We start from the raw sequence: 24,448 nt of genomic DNA on the forward strand, positions 1-24,448 counted from the left end.
AGTACTTTGTCCTTTCTTGTGGGTTAGTATAAACCCTCAGTTACTGCTCTTATTGGAAAAGCAATACCTCCTATGTGAGGTCCAAACACTTGGCCCTATTTGAATGCATCTAATAGTTCAGGAAATTAGACCTCACAAAGAATATTGGGCTTCCTTCTGCCCTGCTTCTAAACTGGAGATAGGTATCACTGTATTTCAAACAACATTTCAAAACTGGGAAATGATCTCCAAGATTTCTCCCAGTAACAGCATGCGATTTCTGAGAAACCAGGCCCAATGCATGCAGTGTATTAGCCAACATTCGGGAAATCCCCTTCCTATTGCCTAGTCATGGAGTTTGCTCTTTGGTTTCAGTTTCCTTACAGAGATTTCCAAACTTCGGCCCTTCTTTCCTTAGTTTCCATTTCATTTTCCAGTCTTCTGATCTCAGGCAAAAAATAGCGGAAATCCCCACGTTGGATAAGGAAGAGATATGGCAGAAAGCCCACACCTAAACTAAGGGACAAGAGTTAGGACTCCTACCACATTCTCATCAAAGCAGCTTTCTTATCAAGAAAAAGGACCTCTGCTGGGAGTTTCACAGTTAAGGTGAGATTGGGGCCAGGGTGGGAGGAGATTGGCAAGGGGCAGCTCACTGCAGAAACATTCCATCAGGACAGGATGCTGCAGAGCCTGATGCGGAATATCAGGCCTCAGTGAGGGTTCAGCTGTGGTTTTATCAGATGGTCAGGAGGATTCTGAAAGGCCGGCTTGCTTTGCTTAATGCTCAATTACACACAAGCATGTATGGAGAATAAACTGAGAGACTGAAATGTCTTAAAGCTTTTTTTCTTCCTTTTCCGCCTTATGACCTATCTGGGAGCATAATTACCACTTGTTACCTTTATCTTTGATAGAATCTGATTAAGCTGGCTCAAACTGCAGCCTTACTCGACAATGATTGCCTTATTTTTATGAGAAACAGCAATAATGAGAAGCAACGTAATTAGCATGCTAACATTCCTAAGTTGGTGGTGGGGGGGGGGTCCCTGAGTGTGGCAAATGGTTAAGTGCTTGACTACTGGGCAATTCGAACCCACCCAGAGGCGCCTCAGAAGACAGGCGTGGCACTCTGCTTCCAAAAGGTCACAGCTCTGAAAATCCTATGGAGAAGTTCTACTTTGCACACAGCAACAACATTGTTAGGTACAAAAAAATAAGAAAAAAGAGGAAAGTTGAAACCTGGAGTAAACAATGAAGAGGTTTCCTGAAAACAGCTACATATTTTTAGTCATAGTGTCGTACTTTATTTGAAGATCAATTTTTTCTTTTAGACATAGTTCTGATATAAGTGGTTTCAATTTCTCCATGCCCTTAGCCCCTTTTGTGTTGGATCCTGCTTGACTACTGTACTTCCTCTATAGTATAAATCACTTGATTCAGCAGTTGTTGCCTGACTTGACCCCTCTGACAATATCTGGCAATTTTGCTTACTCCTTGGAACTCTCTCCACCATATAACACAAGTTTTATGCATCTCTTGTTTGATTTCCATTTATCTCCTTGTTAAGAGCCTTTTTTCTTAAACCACAATCAACACAAAACAAAGCAAATAACAACAACAAAACACACAGGACACAAACTAGTATAGCCAAAAAAAGAGATATTTTCTTTCAGAATCTCCGTCTCCAGCACTCCTGAACATTTTCTCCTGTATTTCTTAATGTTTTCTTTATTTGCACTTTTTTTTCTCTCCTGTAGCTTTGTCTTTATTAAGCTAGCAGTTTTAATGAGTGCATCATTGAATTTTACCTCCAACTATTTACTTACTTATCCTCTTTTTTTTTTTTTTTTAAAGAGAAACTAGGCTTAAAGACTTGAGTGAAATGTCGAATGTCAGGTAGCTAGCCAGTGGCAGAACTGGGATTAGAAATCAGGTCTGCTTTACTTCAAGGACAAAATGTGTATTCCTTTTTTGTATCTCAATTCATTCTTGCATTGCCTTCATTTATAAAAGGTTATGGTACAGTAACAGAGTTAGGGAAAATGTATCCCAGAACACACAGCACTGGCTGTTACGAATGGCAGAGCCATGGTTGAATCTGCAATGGTATTTTGGAGCTTGGGCTCTCTTAAGGAGCAGTAAAGATGTTATCCAGTTAACATGTGGGGACGATGCATAAAATAATATTATTAGTATAGACATATAGCAGTAGTGTTATTTCTGAGGCTTGAAAACGTGGACAAATTAGTTCCCCCCCCCCGCCATTAATGACATCAGCCCAAAGCACAAAAGCTGGTTGCCCCAATATCTGCGTATATATATTTGGTTCTCCTAGCTAACTGTTATAGAACATCACTGCCAGGTCTTACATCTTTCTAATTTAAAAACAATTATGGCCCTTGCTATAAATGAGTCAGGCAACCAGAACTCTACAACTATAAGGCACCAATACTGCTTAGGGAGTGGATTAGAATAGAAAGAGACTTGTCATTTGAGTTTCTAAAATCATTGTGCAATCCCTTCTTTCTGGATAAGACTCGAACTTGGCATTTCTGATTCCCATGCCTGGTGATGTGCCATGTGCCATGGATTTCTACTGTCTACTTCGAAGCAGTTTCTGTTTTGATCTGTCACCTGATTCATCTTTGGGTCCTTGGCTATGAGAAAGAAGTAGAAGGGGGAATGTGTCCTTAGAATTGTTTTTAAAAAACCCATTTGTTTTTGCAATCTGCTAATAAAGAGGTTAGGAATCCAAATCTTTTAGTCGCAAGATAAAGGAAGTTGCAAGTTAAAGGAAGAGTCAGGCAGATGGTGGATTTTTTTACTTCTGTAGTAGATACTCACTTTTAAAACAGAAGTAAATTATTCTTTACAGTAAGGGAAGGTAGAAAAGTGTGCATTTTCTTGTATCTCATATAGCCTAAAAAATATTTTATCAAGGACTCTTTGGGCTATAGGAATTAATGCCCAGAAGTTAGAAAATAAGTGGTTAATCATAATTAAAGGAAATATTTTTACTCACCTCCTCATCCATAAAAAGGTCACGTTTGAAGTGTTATTGAAGAAGCTATATCAATAACTGTATATAAAACTTACTGAAACAACATAGCTCTAAGAAGAAAACAACTGTAATGTGTTAGATAATGCTATGTAAAGAACTGGCAGGATTTAATATAATACAGTTTGACTGGACATAGCCCTAAATAAGAGAAAAGCAAGTTGAAATGAGGTAAAAGAAAGAAATGTAGTATAAGATATAATGGTCATAAAGAATCAATCTAGTGATGCAGGGAGATAAAAACTAGGAAACAAAAGTAAACCAAAAATCAATGGAGTAAGATTCAAACTAACGGTACTAAGTTAAACTGAGGAAATAGATTTTCTATGCCCATCAAATATTTAAGAGCCAGTGGGGTAGCCTGTAAGAGACCTTAAAGAGCCTCAAGACTTATTTTACTGTGGTTCTCTTTGCAATCACTTTTTAAAAATATTTATCCAGAAATTTAGGCCATGCTGGGGAGTAGTATGATACCAAATTCCAGAAGTAAAATGACTTCTTCTGCTTAAACACCAGACATTTCAGGTCATTTCACCTCCTCCCTTGCAGACAAGGTAACACCCTGGACATGGCCTCAGAGATCCACATGCCAGGCCCAATGTGCCTCATTGAGAACATTAATGAGCAACTGATGATTAATCAGGAAGCTCTGAAGATCCTGTCTGCCATTACTCAGCCTGTAGTGGTGGTGGCTATCGTGGGCCTCTACCGCACAGGCAAATCCTACCTGATGAACAAGCTGGCTGGCAAGAAACACGGTAAGTGCCACCAACAAAACTGTACTGAATACCCTGTCTTCACTCACGCTGCCCACTCTGTAGTTAAGATGATTTCAGAAGATAAAGTTTAGACAAAAAGATGCATATTGAAAGCTAGTGTCTGGGCTCCGATCTGGGAGTTTAAAGTCTGCTCCCAATTTCTGGCATACCACTTTTTTTGCCTTACTATTTCCTTGGAAAAAGTATTTTATCCTCATATTTCTCATAAGGAGTAAGAAAGCAATGAAATAACTTTGGTTTACATAATTACACCATGAATGTTGTTAATAACATGATATTCTTGTAAAAAATATCAAATTTCAAACCTATGGTATCTGCTGTTGTCATTTCCCATTTGTGTAGTTGTAGTTTAGATTGCTACCAGTTGTACTTTCTGCTATTTCCTCATCCTGCTTTCCTTAAATCCTAGCTCAGTTATCAAGTCCCCTATTTCCAGAGCCCCTCTGCTGTCACAACCTTCAGTCACCCCCGCCCCTTCTGCAGGGTTCTCTGTTGGATCTACAGTGCAGTCTCACACCAAGGGTATCTGGATGTGGTGTATGCCTCACCCGGAGAAGTCAAATCTCACACTAGTGCTGCTTGACACTGAGGGCCTAGGTGACGTAGAGAAGGTAAGGAAGGAGGATTTGGTTTTGATTAACCTCCTCATCTCTGAACATTCTTTACACAGGTAGGTTTTACATAAATTTGTACTTCCACTTGACCAAAGTATACCTTATCTTTTTTCCTGTTTTAAGTAGTCAAGGTTTGGAATTGTGAAGTGAGAAAAAATATTTATATGCCAGAATCATGACTAGATCTTACTACACAGATGTTGCCAGGCGGTTATTGCAGATATATTAAGATGATGCAAAAAAAAAAAAAAAAAATCACTCAAGAGTCTGTTCCTGTAGAGATGGTGGTTAGGGCCTTGGGCTCTGGGTCAGGTGAACGTGTGTACAAATCAGGGCTCTGGCACCTGTAGATCTCTGACTTTGACAAGTAAGAGAAAGAATATTTCAATGCTTCTTAGTCTATACGGAGTTCAAGTGTTCCAAATCATTTATTTTCTCTTGGTCTTATCCAACTCATCATTTGATTAGTAGCTACATGGGTTTTTCGCAATGGTGTGGTGATAAATGCTTAATGATGAGCTTACTGGGGGAAAAAAACAAAGCCTTGATTTGTAGCACTTGTGCATTTCCTAAATACTGCCTTCATGGCTGATTTCAAGCTGGGAAGAGACGTACACAATCTGCTCTCATATATTGTTATGAGTTGGCTCTAGTGCATCACTGGATCCCTTGAATTTCCTTCTTTTTTAAATTTTTTTCATTTTGCTTTGATTTACCAGAGTTTAGAGATGATTAGCCTCAATTTGAACCTTGGTTTCCTTATCTGTAAAATTTATCTCACAGTGTTGTTTTGAGTTTAAGATCACGAATGTGAACTCTCTGGTGCATAACAGCTAATCAATAAAATAGATATATATGGGTTTGCAATGAGTTGAAATTGACTCAGTGGCTGCTAACAACTGCAACATTATGCGTATAGGCAAACTTTGTTTTATATAATAAAAAACTTGATTTTAAGAGCTTTGGTTGATTTACTAACTTCGACTCCCTATTTTGCAAATATCTAACAGTAGTTACAAGAGGGATTGATGAATTGAAAATTTATAGTTCTATATAAAATTATCAATGCTAATGATAGAACTATTCAAAGTTCCTGTGCATGTGACAATCATTTTTATTTATGTCTTGTTTGATATTTGCAATGCACAGGTCTATTTTTAACAATTGCTCTTCTGGGGATGCCATGGGACATGACATAAATCTGTTTTCGCTTCTAGCTTGATAAGAAGAATGATACCCAGGTCTTTGCTCTGGCAATGCTACTGAGCAGCATCTTTGTATACAATACCATGAACAAAATCGACCAGGAAGCTATCGACCTACTGTAGTATCCTTTTATGGTTCAAGAAAGCACCAAAACCAGAGAGGAATCCTATATTCATCAGCTGTATGTCTATGAATCATTTGAAAGAAACCTAAAAATGAAAACATGATAAACACTGAGAGTACAAGGAAAAAGTCTATATCTTTGCTGGTGAAGTGATGAATTGGTTAAGGCCCAAGGGGAAAATAAACGTTCAGAGATACATGGAATTAAATATAGGCTTAGATGCAGTCCTATTTCTACCAGTTATCCTTAATTGCATTTCAGCAAAGTGACAGAACTGACAAATCTGCTCAGGGAAAGATCCTCATCTGATCTTGACGAGGTTGCAGATTCAGCTGACTTTGTGAGCTCCTTCCCCGACTTAGTGTGGACTCTGAGAGATTTCTTCCTTGAGCTGGAAATGGATGAGCAAGTCATCACAGCAGATGAATACCTAGAGAATTCACTAAGACCGAAGCAAGGTAACAGGGACTTCAGTTTTGGAAACAGAGGGAAAATAACACAGGAAATTACCTGTTTTGTGTAGGTGGTTAAATTTATGGTCTCCTGTATGTATGTAATCAACTAGTGGTTAAGTGCTATGGCTGCTAACCAAAGGGCTGGCAGTTCAATTCCAGCAGGTGCTCCTTGGAAACTCTATAGGGCAGCTCTACTCTGTCCTATAGGGTTGCTATGAGTTGGAATTGACTCGATGGCACTGGGTTTGGGTTTGGGTTTGATATGTAATCAACTAGCTATTCTACCAAATTAACAAGTACTATTAATTTTTTTTAATTAATTTAGACCCTGGTGGTGTAGTGGTTAAGTGTTATGGCTGCTAACCAAGGGTTCGGCAGTTCGAATCCACCAGGCGCTCCTTGGAAACTCTACGGGGCAGTTCGCTATGAGTAGGAATCAACTCGATGGCACTGGGTTTGGTTTTTTTTGGTATTAATTTAGAATAAACTATGAGACTCGGTACTAATTTGTACTACTCCTAGGTTCTTGGAGAAAGTTTCTTTTTTTTTTTTCCCCCTAATTATTTACCTTATATCTTTTTGCTTGGAGCCCTGGTGACATGGTGGTTAAGAGCTCAGGCTGCTAACCAAAGTTGGCAGTTCAAATCCACCAGCTGCTCTTTGGAAGCCCTATGGGGGCAATTCCACTCTGTCCTATAGGGTTGCTATGAGTTGGAATTGACTCAACGGCATACATCAACGACAATCTTTTTGCTTAGAGCTTGTGAAGATATATTGAAATAAATAACAACAGATAGAAAGAATATTTATTGAGGGAAAGAGATTAAAATTAACATAAACACCATATTAAATAAATCCTAAGGTGCCGTGGTAGCACAGTGGTTAAAATGCTTGACTGCTAACCAAAAGGTCGGAAGCTCAAACTCACCAGGCACTCTGCTGGAGAAAGATGTGGCAGTCTCTGCTTCTGTAAAGATTTACAGCCTTGGAAACCTTATGGGACAGTTCTTCTCTGTCCTATAGGGTCGTTATGAGTCAGAATCGACTTGACGGCAAAGGGTGGTTTTTAAATAAATCCTACTTTTCCATCTCTAGGCACTGATCAAACAGTTCAGAATTTCAACTTGCCCCGCCTATGTATACAAAAGTTCTTTCCAATGAAGAAATGCTTTATCTTTGAGTTGCCTAGTCATCGGAAGAAGCTTGCCCAACTTGAGACTCTACGTGATGATGAACTGGATCCTGAATTTGTGCAACAAGTTGCAGAATTCTGTTCCTACATCTTCAGCCATTCTAAAATAAAGGCTCTCCCAGGAGACATCAAGGTCAATGGACCTCGTGAGTATCTTTTTTAGGATTTTCCTTCAATTCAACATAATAAATAAGGAACTTTGTTATAAGATTCCCTCTCCCAGTGTCAGTGTTGACAAATACGTAGTCAATTACCATCAAGCAAATCATATTACGATATTTGTTAAGTTCAAGTGGGTATCAAAAATATTTCTAGTGCTTTTTCAGTTATGCTTCCAAAGTAGGATAAAATGGGAGCATAGCCTGAAGAAAGGGCAGAGTTAAAGAAATTCTACCCATAAATGGTCCACTGTTGAACTAGAGTAAACCACATGGGTTGGAAGCATTTGTTCCACAGATTTATTGGATACTTATTATGTGTCACAGCCTGTGCTAAGCACAAGGTGAGCAAGTCCTATAGAAATAGAATTTAATCAATGCAAACATAAACAAACAGAGGCCCACGATGTCAAGAACACCAAAAGAGTCTGAGCAGACTTCTCGGTCCAGGTGTTCCTAAGGGTTCTATGTCTAGAACTTTGTAAATTTTTGCAGTGTTATTGAAGGAAGTTGGATATAAACAAAAACTGTGCCAAGAATAAGGAAGGAAAACATGAAAATTCCAACAAAGTTAAAGGAGACCTGTTCTAATTTGCTCATTTGTTGTTATTCTGTGGAAGGTAACTCTTATATCACCCTTACTGAAGTGAAAGAAAAGGGAATATTGAAGAGAATAGACACCTGAGGAAGAGGAAAGAAATGGAAGGGTAAAGAGGCAAAAGGCCTATAGCATTCTAATGAAATGAATACATGTGACTTTTACATAATCATCTCCACATTTCTCCACGGGAGTAGGAAGAAATGTGGACAATGACATGGACATCTTGAGTTCTCTCTATTTTTCCCTTTGAACATGGTTTCTTTTCCCAAAGAGTGAAAGATCAGACTTCTTGGTCACACAGTTTCCCAAAGGAACTTATCTGGGCCACTGGAGTACTGTACAAAATGCTGGAAAAGTTCAGGCAATGCAATGTTAAATTAACATTCTCAAAATGACTCAGTATAGAGCATGCCCTTTTTACCTACAAATAATAAGAGTACCTTTCCCCCCGTGAAGGTCTAGAGAGTCTGATGTTGACCTACGTCAATGCCATCAACAGTGGTGATCTGCCCTGCATGGAGAACGCAGTCCTGGCCTTGGCCCAGATTGAGAACTCAGCTGCAGTGCAAAAGGCCATTGCCCACTATGATCAGCAGATGGGCCAGAAGGTGCAGCTGCCCACAGAAACACTCCAGGAGCTGCTGGACCTGCACAGGGCCACTGAGAGAGAGGCCATCGAGGTCTTCATGAAGAGCTCCTTCAAGGATGTGGACCGAAAGTTCCAGAAGGATTTGGTGGTAATTTTTGTTGTCATTCTAGTTCATGGAGATTAGAGTCAGTATAAGGCAAAGTATTGCTATGAAAGGAAAAAATGGAGACTTAATTAAGAAAAGCAATTCTTACTAGACTAGAAAAAATGATAATCATTTATGTGGCCAAGGTATCAATGTTATTTTGGAAAAAAAAAAAAGTAACTGCTGTGGGCCCTATAGATTTTGAAACTTTCATATGCATATAATCTACTTTTTGCATGTTATTCCCATGGTCCCATTTTTTTGAATAATATTATTCTTTTAAAAATTGTATTTTTAGAGGCGGAGCCAAGATGGCGGACTAGGCAGACGCTACCTCGGATCCCTCTTACAACAAAGACACGGAAAAACAAGTAAATCGATCACATACATAACAATCTACGAACCCTGAACAACAAACACAGATTTAGAGACGGAGAACGAACTAATACGGGGAAGCAGCGATTGTTTCCAGAGCCTGGAGCCAGCATACCAGTCAGGTACGGCACAAGCACAGAGACCTGCTCCACCCCCCTGAACTAACCCCGGGAGGGGGACTAGCCGGTTCCACGGGCGGCGTGGGACGCAGCCGTTAGGAGAAGTCCCCGGGAGGCAGTGACTGATCTTGGAGCAGAAAGAGCAGCATCCGAGCCGGGGAACCGTCCCACAGGGATTTGGACTGCACGCAGGTACGCCATAAACACGGAGAGTTGCTCCACCCCCTGAACTAACCCCGGGAAGGTGACCATCCGGGTCGCGCGGGCGGCGTGGGACGCAGCCGGTAGGAGAAGTCCCCGGGAGGCAGCGACTGGTATTGGAGCGGGGAGAACAGCGTTCCAGCCGGGACACTCGGTCGCGGCACAAGCACGGGGAGCTACTCCACCCATCTGAACTAACCCCGGGAGGGGGCCCACCTGGTTCACGGGGGCGGCACGGCCACGCGGCTGGAGGGACGAGAAGTCCCCGGGAGGCAGCGACTGATTTTGGAGTCGAGAGTGCACCGTCCCAGTAGGGGAGCCTTGACGCTGGGCGTGGGGCTGGAAGCGGAGGATCTGACCGTGACTCCAGCGGGCCAGACCCCCCGGGGGCAATCTCCACACAGACAGCACACATAGGCGACGCGCCCGCGGGAATCTCAGATATAAGAGTCATTCCAAGCAAGACAAGCAACTCTGGCTATATTCTGAGGTGCTACTCTCCTATCTCTCTGTTCCCTCCCCCACCCTCCCCAGGCGGCTTCATTAACATCTGAATAGCCTGAGCCAGAGGGAGAACTCTGATAGGGATCTGACTGCAGTTTTTTTTTAGCGGATTTTCTGGAAAAACTAGTTTCCCAGTGATGGCTCGGAGACAACAATCCATATCAAACCACTTAAAGAAGCAGACCGTGACAGCTTCTCCAACTCCCCAAACAAAAGAATCAAAATCTTTCCCAAATGAAGATACAATTTTGGAATTATCAGATACAGAATATAAAAAACTAATTTACAGAATGCTTAATGATATCACAAATGAAATTAGGATATCTGCAGAAAAAGCCAAGGAACACACTGATAAAACTGTTGAAGAACTCAAAAAGATTATTCAAGAACATACTGGAAAAATTAATAAGTTGCAAGAATCCATAGAGAGACAACATGTAGAAATCCAAAAGATTAACAATAAAATAACAGAATTAGACAACACACTAGGAAGTCAGAGGAGCAGACTCGAGCAATTAGAATGCAGACTGGGACATCTGGAGGACCAGGGAATCAACACCAACATAGCTGAAAAAAAATCAGATAAAAGAATTAAAAAAAATGAAGAAACCCTAAGAATTATGTGGGACTCTATCAAGAAGGATAACCTGCGGGTGATTGGAGTCCCAGAACAGGGAGGGGGGACAGAAAACACAGAGAAAATAGTTGAAGAACTTCTGACAGAAAACTTCCCTGACATCATGAAAGACGAAAGGATATCTATCCAAGATGCTCATCGAACCCCATTTAAGATTGATCCAAAAAGAAAAACACCAAGACATATTATCATCAAACTCACCAAAACCAAAGATAAACAGAAAATTTTAAAAGCAGCCAGGGAGAAAAGAAAGGTTTCCTTCAAGGGAGAATCAATAAGAATATGTTCTGACTACTCAGCAGAAACCATGCAGGCAAGAAGGGAATGGGACGACATATACAGAACACTGAAGGAGAAGAACTGCCAACCAAGGATCATATATCCAGCAAAACTCTCTCTGAAATATGAAGGCGAAATTAAGATATTTACAGACAAACACAAGTTTAGAGAATTTGCAAAAACCAAACCAAAGCTACAAGAAATACTAAAGGATATTGTTTGGTCAGAGAACCAATAATATCAGATATCAGCACAACACAAGGTCACAAAACAGAACGTCCTGATATCAACTCAAATAGGGAAATCACAAAAACAAACAAATTAAGATTAATTAAAAAAAAAATACACATAACAGGGAATCATGGAAGTCAATAGGTAAAAGATCACAATAATCAAAAAGAGGGACTAAATACAGGAGGCATTGAACTGCCATATGGAGAGTGATACAAGGCGATATAGAACAATACAAGTTAGGTTTTTACTTAGAAAAATAGGGGTATATAATGAGGTAACCACAAAAAGGTATAACAACTCTATAACTCAAGACAAAAACCAAGAAAAACGTAACGACTCAACTAACATAAAGTCAAACACTATGAAAGTGAGGATCTCACAATTTACTAAGAAAAACGCCTCAGCACAAAAAAGTATGTGGAAAAATGAAATTGTCAACAACACACATAAAAAGGCATCAAAATGACAGCACTAAAAACTTATTTATCTATAATTACCCTGAATGTAAATGGACTAAATGCACCAATAAAGAGACAGAGAGTCACAGACTGGATAAAGAAACACGATCCATCTATATGCTGCCTACAAGAGACACACCTTAGACTTAGAGACACAAACAAACTAAAACTCAAAGGATGGAAAAAAGTATATCAAGCAAACAATAAGCAAAAAAGAAGAGGAGTAGCAATATTAATTTCTGACAAAATAGACTTTAGACTTAAATCCACCACAAAGGATAAAGAAGGACACTATATAATGATAAAAGGGACAATTGATCAGGAAGACATAACCATATTAAATATTTACGCACCCAATGACAGGGCTGCAAGATATATAAATCAAATTTTAACAGAACTGAAAAGCCAGATAGATACCTCCACAATTATAGTAGGAGACTTCAACACACCCCTTTCGGAGAAGGACAGGACATCCAGTAAGAAGCTCAACAGAGACACGGAAGATCTAATTACAACAATCAACCAACTTGACCTCATTGACTTATACAGAACTCTCCACCCAACTGCTGCAAAATATACTTTTTTTTCTAGCGCACATGGAACATTCTCTAGAATAGACCACATATTAGGTCATAAAACAAACCTTTGCAGAGTCCAAAACATCGAAATATTACAAAGCATCTTCTCAGACCACAAGGCAATAAAACTAGAGATCAATAACAGAAGAACGAGGGAAAAGAAATCAAATACTTGGAAAATGAACAATACCCTCCTGAAAAAAGACTGGGTTATAGAAGACATCAAGGAGGGAATAAGGAAATTCATAGAAAGCAACAAGAATGAAAATACTTCCTATCAAAACCTCTGGGACACAGCAAAAGCAGTGCTCAGAGGCCAATTTATATCAATAAATGCACACATACAAAAAGAAGAAAGAGCCAAAATCAGAGAACTGTCCCTACAACTTGAACAAATAGAAAGTGAGCAACAAAAGAATCCATCAGGCACCAGAAGAAAACAAATAATAAAAATTAGAGCTGAACTAAATGAATTAGAGAGCAGAAAAACAATTGAAAGAATTAACAAAGCCAAAAGCTGGTTCTTTGAAAAAATTAACAAAATTGATAAACCATTGGCTAGACTGACTAAAGAAATACAGGAAAGGAAACAAATAACCCGAATAAGAAATGAGAAGGACCACATCACAACAGAACCAAATGAAATTAAAAGAATCATTTCAGATTATTATGAAAAATTGTACTCTAACAAATTTGAAAACCTAGAAGAAATGGATGAATTCCTTGAAAAACACTACCTACCTAAACTAACACATTCAGAAGCAGAACAACTAAATAGACCCATAACAAAAAAAGAGATTGAAACGGTAATCAAAAAACTCCCAACAAAAAAAAAAGTCCTGGCCCGGACGGCTTCACTGCAGAGTTCTACCAAATTTTCAGAGAAGAGTTAACACCACTACTACTAAAGGTATTCCAAAGCATAGAAAATGACGGAATACTACCCAACTCATTCTATGAAGCCACCATCTCCCTGATACCAAAACCAGGTAAAGACATTACAAAAAAAGAAAATTATAGACCTATATCCCTCATGAACATTGATGCAAAAATCCTCAACAAAATTCTAGCCAATAGAATCCAACAACACATCAAAAAAATAATTCACCCTGATCAAGTGGGATTTATACCAGGTATGCAAGGCTGGTTTAATATCAGAAAAACCATTAATGTAATCCATCACATAAATAAAACAAAAGACAAAAACCACATGATCTTATCAATTGATGCAGAAAAGGCATTTGACAAAGTCCAACACCCATTTATGATAAAAACTCTTACCAAAATAGGAATTGAAGGAAAATTCCTCAACATAATAAAGGGCATCTATGCAAAGCCAACAGCCAATATCACTCTAAATGGAGAGAACCTGAAAGCATTTCCCTTGAGAACGGGAACCAGACAAGGATGCCCTTTATCACCGCTCTTATTCAACATCGTGTTGGAAGTCTTAGCCAGGGCAATCAGGCTAGACAAAGAAATAAAAGGTATCCGGATTGGCAAGGAAGAAGTAAAGTTATCACTATTTGCAGATGACATGATTATATACACAGAAAACCCTAAGGAATCCTCCAGAAAACTACTGAAACTAATAGAAGAGTTTGGCAGAGTCTCAGGTTATAAAATAAACATACAAAAATCACTTGGATTCCTCTACATCAACAAAAAGAACACCGAAGAGGAAATAACCAAATCAATACCATTCACGGTAGCCCCCAAGAAGATAAGATACTTAGGAATAAATCTTACCAAGGATGTAAAAGACCTATACAAAGAAAACTACAAAGCTCTACTACAAGAAATTCAAAAGGACATACTTAAGTGGAAAAACATACCTTGCTCATGGATAGGAAGACTTAACATAGTAAAAATGTCTATTCTACCAAAAGCCATCTATACATTTAACGCACTTCCGATCCAAATTCCAATGTCATATTTTAAGGGGATAGAGAAACAAATCACCAATTTCATATGGAAGGGAAAGAAGCCCCGGATAAGCAAAGCACTACTGAAAAAGAAGAAGAAAGTGGGAGGCCTCACCTTACCTGACTTCAGAACCTATTATACAGCCACAGTAGTCAAAACAGCCTGGTATTGGTACAACAACAGACACATAGACCAATGGAACAGAATTGAGAACCCAGACATAGATCCATCCACGTATGAGCAGCTGATATTTGACAAAGGACCAGTGTCAATTAACTGGGGAAAAGACAGCCTTTTTAACAAATGGTGCTGGCATAACTGGATATCCATTTGCAAAAAAATGAAACAGGACCCATACCTCACACCATGCACAAAAACTAACTCCAAGTGGATCAAAGACCTAAACATAAAGACTAAAACGATAAAGATCATGGAAGAAAAAATTGGGACAACCCTAGGAGCCCTAATACAAGGTATAAACAGAATACAAAACATTACCAAAAATGATGAAGAGAAACCCGATAACTGGGAGCTCCTAAAAATCAAACACCTATGCTCATCTAAAGACTTCACCAAAAGAGTAAAAAGACCACCTACAGACTGGGAAAGAATTTTCAGCTATGACATCTCCGACCAGCGCCTGATCTCTAAAATCTACATGATTCTGTCAAAACTCAACCACAAAAAGACAAACAACCCAATCAAGAAGTGGGCAAAGGATATGAACACACATTTCTCTAAAGAAGATATTCAGGCAGCCAACAGATACATGAGAAAATGCTCTCGATCATTAGCCATTAGAGAAATGCAAATTAAAACTACGATGAGATTCCATCTCACACCAGCAAGGCTGGCATTAATCCAAAAAACACAAAATAATAAATGTTGGAGAGGCTGCGGAGAGATTGGAACTCTCATACACTGCTGGTGGGAATGTAAAATGGTACAACCACTTTGGAAATCTATCTGGCGTTATCTTAAACAGTTAGAAATAGAACTACCATACAACCCAGAAATCCCACTCCTCGGAATATACCCTAGAGATACAAGAGCCTTCATACAAACAGATATATGCACACCCATGTTTATTGCAGCTCTGTTTACAATAGCAAAAAGTTGGAAGCAACCAAGGTGTCCATCAAGGGATGAATGGGTAAATAAATTGTGGTATATTCACACAATGGAATACTACGCATCGATAAAGAACAGTGACGAATCTCTGAAACATTTCATAACATGGAGGAACCTGGAAGGCATTATGCTGAGCGAAATGAGTCAGAGGGAAAAGGACAAATACTGTATAAGACCACTATTATAAGATCTTGAGAAATAGTAAACCTGAGAAGAACACATACTTTTGTGGTTACGAGGGGGGGAGGGAGGGAGGGTGGGAGAGGGTTTTTTTATTGATTAATCAGTAGATAAGAACTGCTTTAGGTGAAGGGAAAGACAACACCCAATACATGGAAGGTCAGCTCAATTGGACTGGACCAAAAGCAAAGAAGTTTCCGGGATAAAATGAATGCTTCAAAGCTCAGCGGAGCAAGCGCGGGGGTCTGGGGAACATGGTTTGCGGGGACTTCTAAGTCAATTGGCAAAATAATTCTATTATGAAATCATTCTGCATCCCACTTTGAAATGTGGCGTCTGGGGTCTTAAATGCTAACAAGCAGCCATCTAAGATGCAGCAATTGGTCTCAACCCACCTGGAGCAAAGGAAAATGAAGAACACCAAGCCCACATGACAACTAAGAGCCCAAGAGACAGAAAGGGCCACATGAACAAGAGACCTACATCATCCTGAGACCAGAAGAACTAGTTGGTGCCCGGCCACAATCGATGACTGCCCTGACAGGGAGCTCAGCAGAGGACCCCTGAGGGAGCAGGAGAGCAGTGGGATGCAGACCCCAAATTCTCATAAGAAGACCAAACTTAATGGTCTGACTGAGACTGGAGGAATCCCGGCGGCCATGCTCTCCAGACCTTCTGTTGACACAGGACAGGAACCATCCCCGAAGACAACTCATCAGACATGAAAGGGACTGGTCAGCGGGTGGGAGAGAGACGCTGATGAAGAGTGAGCTAATTATATCAGGTGTACACTTGAGATTGTGTTGGCAACTCTTGTCTGGAGGGGGGATGGGAGGATAGAGAGAGAGGGAAGCCGGCAAAATTGTCAAGAAAGGAGAGACTGAAAGGGCTGACTCAAGACGGGGAGAGTAAGTGGGAGTAGGGAGTGAGATGTATGTAAACTTATATGTGACAGACTGATTGGATTTGTAAACGTTCACTTGAAGCTTAATAAAAGTTATTATAAAAAAAAAAAAAAATTGTATTTTTAAAAGTATTAACTTTTTATTTTTATTAATTAAGCAAGCAAAACTCCCAGTTACATCTTCTAAAAATTTATGTATTTGGGCTTTGTACAGTAGGCTGATATCATTCCAGGCCAAAGCTAAGAAATTGATGTCATTAAAAACCAGAATGGCATTAGCTATACCACAATTATTCTAATAATCACCTCCTTATTTGAAATCCCAAGTCCAGGATAATACTGAAACCAGGAATGTGAAAAAAGTGATAGACACATTTAAAAGAAGGGCATGAGACTAGAGATCTGTGATCTGCTCCTCACAGCTAAGGGAGAAATAACAGCAGAAAGGCACTTAAGGAGATTTCTAACTTTCTAGAAAAAATATAGATTCTTTTTGAGAATCATTGCTAGAACTGCTGCTGTGTTTCTTTGAAGACCCAGCTAGAAGCAAAACAGGAAGACTTTTGTAAGCAGAATCTGCAAGCATCATGGGATCGTTGCTCAGCTTTACTGCAGGGTATTTTTTTTTTTTTAGAAGAAGAAGTGAATCAAGGGATTTATTCTAAACCCGGGGGGTATCGTCTCTACATTCAGAAGATGGAAAGGCTGAGGAAAAATTACTATCAGGAGCCCAGGAAGGGAATACAGGTATTCTTAATTTACCAATTAATTCTAGAAAATTGCTGGGTAGTGGGGAAGGGGGTCTTTAAAAATTCAGGGAGAACAGGAGGAAAGGCATATACAGGCACACAGATGAGATTTATGTCTCTGCCTAGTAGTTACACTTTCATTCAATCAATAAGCATGGATAAAAAACCTACTCTGTGCCTCCTATTAGTGTTCCTGGCACAAGATTATGCTGTAATGACAGCTGTGAAATTAAATTGAAATATCAGCAAAATCATCAGACTTTTATTGCAACATCTATTATGGTAAGATCTTTTTGGTTGCATAGGACAGAAACCTAACAACTAAAACTAACTTAAGAAAAAACAATAGTTTATTGGCTCATAAAGATTAAAAACAAAAGATTTCATTTAGTTTTAAGCACAACTACATTCTGAAGTTTAAATAATGTCACCACTTCTCCTTCCTATTTTCCACCCCCACCCCCCTTCATTTTTTTTTGTCGTTGTTATTTCTTTTCCCTCCCTTTTGGCTTTATTCTCAGCCAGGCTCATCCCAGATGGCAGCGAAAACACCAACAGCTCCAAGCTTAGCTAGTCCTTAGTGCCCTCAGTCTCAGGAAAGAGAGCATCTTTTTCCCAGAATCCATGTCAGTCTTTAAAAAACTCAGGTTGCAGTGTTCCCCTGCCTGTGAACAAGTGCTTTGTATCTAGTGGCCTTGTAACCGATTGGCCAGCCTGGAGAAAGTGCCCACTCCTGTGACAGAAGAGGCTTGTTTGACAGTTCCACCAGCGTGGGCTGTGCACTTCTGGGGATGAAAAGACTCTGGGAGGACACAGAAATGAAGATGTTTACATTTCTGACCATCAATTCCTGTTCTAACTGCATGTTTTGGGGGTTCCTAGGCTGAGGAAACTCTGCAGAAATATTTAATGTCCAAGGAGTCTGTGAGTGATGCAATTCTACAGACAGACCTGATTCTCACAGCAAAGGAAAAGGAGTTGGAAGGTGAGAAGAAAATGGAAGATAGACCAGAAATATCTCCAAGTTTGAAGTTAACTTGGCCTGGTCCACCTGGGATCATCAAATTAGGGCAGGAATGCTGAAGATGTTTCTTACTTCCTGAGGCTGTATCTGGGTATGGCACATATAATCAGCTGTATTAAGGCTACCTGGAAGGAAAAAAGGGCCCCAGGGAATTTTCTCTATAACAAGAGTGGAAGGTAGAAGGGAGTAACACTTCAATCTTAGAGAATTTTGTTTTTTTCCTTTGTCCTCAGAGGCACGCATGAAAGCAGAGGCTGCACAGGCTGAAGCACAAAAGTTGGAGGAGATTCGAAGGCAGAATCAGCTAATGATGGAGCAGAGGGAGAGACTCCATCAGGAGCAAGTGAGACAGATGGAGAGGGACAGAGCAAACTGGCTGGCAGAGCAACAGAGGGCCCAGGAGTGTAAAATCCAGGTATGTAGCAATTGTATCATGCTAGGATTGTAGTCTTCTCCATTTAATGATGAGACCAGGCAGCAATGACAAGGAAGAAAAGGCAGCATAATATTGTGACCCTGGATAAGGACTCTGGAGCCAGTCTACTTGGGTGTGACTCCCATTTCCACTATTTACAAAATGTATGATTTGGGCAACTTATCTAACCCCTCTGTTGCTCAGTTTCCTCTTCTGCAAAATGGAGACAGTACTAATACCTATCTTATAGGATTGTTTTAATAATTATATGAGTTAATATTTGTGTTTGCAATGGTGCCTGGGACAGAGTAAGCACTATAATTTATTAAACAAAAGTGAAGGACATTTCTAGCCTACAGTTATTATTCTTTTCTGTTAACTTATTAACCTCTCTGGACAATCTTTTGCTTCAGTCATAGATTAACTAATTAATTTAATATTACTGTTTTTATGACCCTAACCTTGACTTGGGAAACCCTGGTGGCATAGTGGTTAAGTGCTACGGCAGATTCGGCAGTTTGAATCTGCCAGTTGCTCCTTGGAAACTCTATGAGGCAGTTCTACTCTGTCCTATAGGATTGCTGTAAGCCAGAATCAACTCGACGGCAGTGGATTTTTTTTTTTTTTTTGGTTTCTCAACCTTGACTTGATCATCCCTGGTTCTGAAGGTCTTTAACTGGCAAACTTTGTTTCATCCCATCCTTTTTTATTATTATGATTATGAGTCAATAGGCAGTAGTTCTGATTTATCAAGCATTATACAAACACTTGGCATGCATTGCCTCATCTGCTGTGTTCACTATGAAGCTCAACTGTTATGTGCCCATTTTCAGAAAACAGACTCCAAAGACATAACTAAGTGCCAGCATTCCACAGCCTAGGAAATTATCAGAACTGTCTTCCCCACAGAATGAGGTCCACAATTGCTTCTGCAAACCTGGTATAAAATTTCTGTGTGAGTCCCCTTATGGGACAAAGGACATTCTACCCCTCCCCTTGGGTGACCAGTCTACCTGTGTATAATAGTTTTCCACGTGGTAGTCCAAGACATTTTTAAGATTGCCACTCTGTTCTGAAGGACAGTATGGTCAGTCTGGGGTCTTTGATTTCGTTCTACTTCTGCTACCAAAACTGCAGAGACATGGAACAGATTCCCTCACGTAAGGCTCAGACACCTCACCTGATTCTGGGCACCCTGCTGCAGGATCAGCTTCCCCTTTTAGAAATATGTGAGACATTCATCTGTGTAGCAATGAGGCTTGAAGTTAAGATGTGACTAAGATTTCCTAATGAGATTGTTTAGAATGAAGGGGCAGGGAGTCTCAGAATGGAATTCTGAGATAACAGCATTTCATGGACTGAGAGATGATGATGTTTCTGGAGCTACAGCAAGAGACGTATAGATGCTTACAGAAGTAGGATATCCAAGAGTGGGAGAGAAAACAGGTATGAATGGAAGAGAGGAACTGAGTAATTGTTGTTACTGATAGATTAAAATAAATAAGGAAAAAAAGATTTGTTTGCGTGTTTCCCCCACCGATTTGGGCACTACTATAGGGTCACTATGAGTTGGAATCAACTTGACAGCCCTGGGTCTGGCTCTATTCCCACAGTAATTAGTCCTTTCTGCGAACTTATTAACCCCAATGTTTTTATTTCTCACTCATTAGGAAGAAGCCAAAAGGCTCGAAGAAAGATTAAAAGCTGAAAACAGAAGGCTTCAAAAAACATTACGGCGTCTTTTTAGGTAATACATGTGTCTTACTGTAAAGAGCTAAACATCAGAGCTTCCTTTTATTGCTCACTCTCACCGAGGACACGACTAGCCCAAGCAACTACAGAACTTAAGACAATTACCATTTAAGTAAACTTTATAATTGGTATGAACATATCTGCCAAAAGAATGAACAAATCTGTCTTGGAAGAAACACAGTCAGAATGCTCCTTTGAAGCAAGGATGGTGAGACTATGTCTCAAATACTTTGGACATGTTATCAGGAGGAATCAGTCCGTGGAGATGGACATCATGCTTGGTAAAGTAGAGGGTCAGTGAAAAATGGGAAGACCCTCAACAAGATGGATTGACACAGTGGCTGCAACAACGGTTGTGAGGATAGTGCAGGACTGGGCAGTGTTTCATTCTGTTCTCCGTAGGGTCGCTATGAGTTGGAACCAACTTGATGACACCTAACAACAACAAACCAAAAAACCCATTGCCACTGAGTCAGTTCTGACTCAGCGACCCTACAGGACAGAGTAGAACTGCCCCATAGAGTTTCCAAGGAGTGCTTGGTGAATTTGAACTACCGACCTTTTGGTTAGCAGCCATAGCTGTTACCCACTACACCACCAGGGTTTCCTAACAACAACACCATAATTATTATATTAAGCATTTGTTTAAAGTTATGGTGCTAGTAATTGGTAACATGTGCATCTTAATAGTCCAATAATTAAAAAGATGCTTACTTCCTTAAGGAGATTATAAATTGTATAATAGAAAACATTTTACCACTACCTCAATTTTGGGGTGATATGTAGCATATTCCAAGAGAGAGAGCTTTCTCTTCCACCCAAATGCCGCCAGTCTAGTTTTCCACTTCTGTCTCAAAAGATAGCAAGTGACCTGTGAGTATTATCCACATGACTAAGTCAAATGGAAGTTGACCAAAATCTTAGGCTTAGTTGGACATCACTCCTGTCAGGTGGTCATGTGCTAGTTGCCAGCAGATGGAGGCGCCAATGGTAAAGACAACTAACCTAGCTCCCTAGTTGAGACAATATACAGTTCTCAACTAGGTGGCAGTTTTTCAGTCTATAGTCAGCAGCATGACACCTGGGCACTGTCAACAGACAGTTTGCATGGACCAAGATGAAAGCAAATAACCTCATAAAATCTAGATCCTCCAGAACATGGAAGGTGCTATCAACATGGAGTTGAAGATGTATCATAGGCTGAAGGACTAAAGAAGAAACCTTCTCTTTCTTGTTCACCTTCACCCAAGACATAACTTAAATAGTACATTGTAGAACTTGAAACAGTTGACACTGGACTATATAATTGTGTTGCATGTTTAGGTCCTTATAGCTTGTAAATATATGGTATAAGTGATGTTAGATGCAGTGGCAAAAATCTGATGGGGCTAATGTAATTTTATACTTCTTTATAGTTTTAAAGTTAAATGATCTCAGTTCTTTGTAGTCATGTTTGAAACTCTGCTGGTGTTTCCTAAAAACATTATGGATTGAATAAAATTATTTATTTGTACATATTTAATCTGTAAACTTCCATTAAAATTTTTTGAAAACCCTAACTCTCCTTTTTACTTAATTTTTTCCTCAATTTTTAAAAATCAATAGGGAAACCATTTGAGTTTCCATAAAGAGGTTAAGAATTACACTAAGGCAGGAAATAAAGCAAAAATGTTTTATTAGACCCTTAATATTTTTGTTTGTTTGTTTACTCCTGTAAAGTAAGGTTTTAAAATTATAGAAACATTACCAAATCTGCATTTTGCCTCCCTCGTAATTGCTTATCTGTCCAAGGAATCCTCAGATTGGGTTATATTGAGGATCTTGAAATTTTTTAGCTGCTCAAAATATGATTTACTTATTTGCAGAAAAAAAAGCTTATCTATTTTAGTGTCCCTAATTGAAACAATTATCACTGACTGTGCCATTAGAAAAGTCCCAAGTTCAGAATATTTATGACTTCTTGCAAAATCTAAAAATTCAAATACTACCTACCTACTGCTTGCTGTCAAGTCAATTCCAGTATTAAAATAGATCTAAGATATTTGAGAAAATAGAAAAATGGTAATACTTCTCAAATAATTTTGAGGCTAATATTACCATAATTTTAAAACTGATTAGAGCAAGTAAAAGAAAAGAAAATCATAGATCATCTCATTTATGAACATATTTCTTTACTTATTAATTCAATAAATGTGTGTTAAAACTATTGCCATTGAGTTGATTCTGCTTCATAGATACTCTACAGGACAGAGCAGAACTGTTCCATAGGCTTTCCAAGGAGCAGACGGTGGTATGAACTGCCAACCTTTCAGTTAGAATCTGTGCATTTAACCACTGTGCTACCAGGGTTCCAAATGTGTATCAGGTACCTATTATGTTCTAAGCATGTTTAATTACTAGAGAAACTGGTGAAAATGTATACAGAGTTTTTAGCCCCTTGAACTTAATTCTCTTGTAGAGAAAGTCAATATACACATTTTAAAATAGGTATAATAAGCCATAGGTGCAAAATCCTAAATAAAATATAAATAACCAAATATAACTCTGTATTAAAAATATCACAGACTTTAAAACTGAAATGAAGGCATGATTTATCAACAGAAAATCTAAAAATAACCTTTAATCATGTTTATTGTTAACTTTTATATGTAATTTTTCCCCTTTTTTTACTGTGCTTTAAGTGAAAGTTTACGAATCAAGTCAGTCTGTCATACAAAAACTCATACACACACTGCTACTCCTAGTTGCTCTCCCTGCAATGAGACAGCACACTCCTCCTCTCCACCTTGCATTCCCTGTGTCCATTCAGCCCGCTCCTGTCCCCTCTGCCTTCCCATCCCAACTCCAGACAGGAGCTGCCCACACAGTCTCATGCATCCACCTGAGCCAAGAAACCCACTTCTCACCAGTATCATTTCCTGTCCCACAGTCCAGTCCAATCCCCATCAGAAGAGTTGGCTTTGGGAATGGTTCCAGTCTTGGGCTAACAGAAGGTCCAGGGACTGTGACCTCTGGGGTCTCTCCAGTATCAGTCAGACCATTAAGTCTGGTCTTTTCATGAGAATTTGGGACCTGCATCCATGGCTCTCCTGCTCCCTCAGGGGTTCTCTGTTGTGTTCCCTGTCAGGGCAATCACTGGTTGTAGTTGGGCACCATCTAGTTCTTCTGGTCTCAGGCTGATGGAGTCTCTGGTTTATGTGGCCCTTTCTGTCTCCTGGGCTCATAATTACCTTGGGTCTTTGGTGTTCTTCATTCTCCTTTGCTACAGGTGGGTTGAGACTGATGCATCTTAGATGGCTGCTTGCTAATGTTTAAGACCCCAGACGCCACTCACCAAAGTGGGATGCAGAATATTTTCTTAATATACTTGTTATGCCAATTGACCTAGATGTCCCCTGAAACCATGGTCCCCAGACCCCCGCCCCTGCTACTCCGGCCTTCGAAGCATTCAGTTGTATTCAGGAAACTGCTTTTGGTTTAGTTCAGTTGTGCTGACCTCTTCTATATTATGTGCTGTCTTTCCCTTCACCTAAAATACTTCTTGTCTACTATCTAGTGAATACCCCTCTCCCTCCCTCCCCACCCTGTAAATATCAGAGAATATTTTCTTCAGTGTTTAAACTATTTCTTGAGTTCTTAAAATTTAGAGGTCTCATACAATATTTGTCCTTTTGCAACTGACTAATTTCACTCAGCATAATGCCTCCCAGATTCCTCCATGGTATGAAATGTTTCACGGATTCATCAATGTTCTTTATCATTGTGTAGTATTCCATTGTGTGAATATACCATAATTTATTTATCCATTCATTCATTGATGGGCACCCTGGTTGCTTCCATTTTTTGCTGTTGTAAACTGTGCTGCAATGAACGTGAGTGTGCATATATCTGTTTGTGTGAAAGCTCTTATTTCTCTAGGATATATTCTGAGAAGTGGAATTGCTGAATTGTATGGTAGTTCTATTTCTAGCTTTTGAAGAAAAAAAAAATTTTTTTTTTTTAAGGAAGCACCAAATTGATTTCCAAAGTGGTTGTACCATTTTACATTCCTACCAGCAGTGTATAAGTGTTCCAGTCTC

The 24,448-nt window shown here is 39.5% G+C and overlaps 1 protein-coding gene across 1 annotated transcript; it reads left to right on the plus strand.

Moving 5' to 3' along the window:
- The first annotated feature begins 359 nt into the window (after positions 1-359).
- LOC126071563 (guanylate-binding protein 5-like) lies at positions 360-21,909 on the plus strand. Its single transcript, XM_049875758.1, has 11 exons — positions 360-588; positions 3,590-3,798; positions 4,303-4,430; positions 5,651-5,760; positions 6,025-6,221; positions 7,314-7,556; positions 8,626-8,906; positions 16,964-17,176; positions 18,061-18,163; positions 18,436-18,617; positions 20,288-21,909. The coding sequence occupies exons 2-11, from the start codon at positions 3,609-3,611 to the stop codon at positions 20,366-20,368; spliced, it is 1,728 nt and encodes a 575-aa protein (XP_049731715.1). The 5' UTR covers positions 360-588; positions 3,590-3,608; the 3' UTR covers positions 20,369-21,909.
- The last annotated feature ends 2,539 nt before the right edge of the window (positions 21,910-24,448 follow it).

This window comes from Elephas maximus, chromosome 3 (assembly GCF_024166365.1).
Source record: "Elephas maximus indicus isolate mEleMax1 chromosome 3, mEleMax1 primary haplotype, whole genome shotgun sequence".
Taxonomy (NCBI): Eukaryota; Metazoa; Chordata; class Mammalia; order Proboscidea; family Elephantidae; genus Elephas; species Elephas maximus.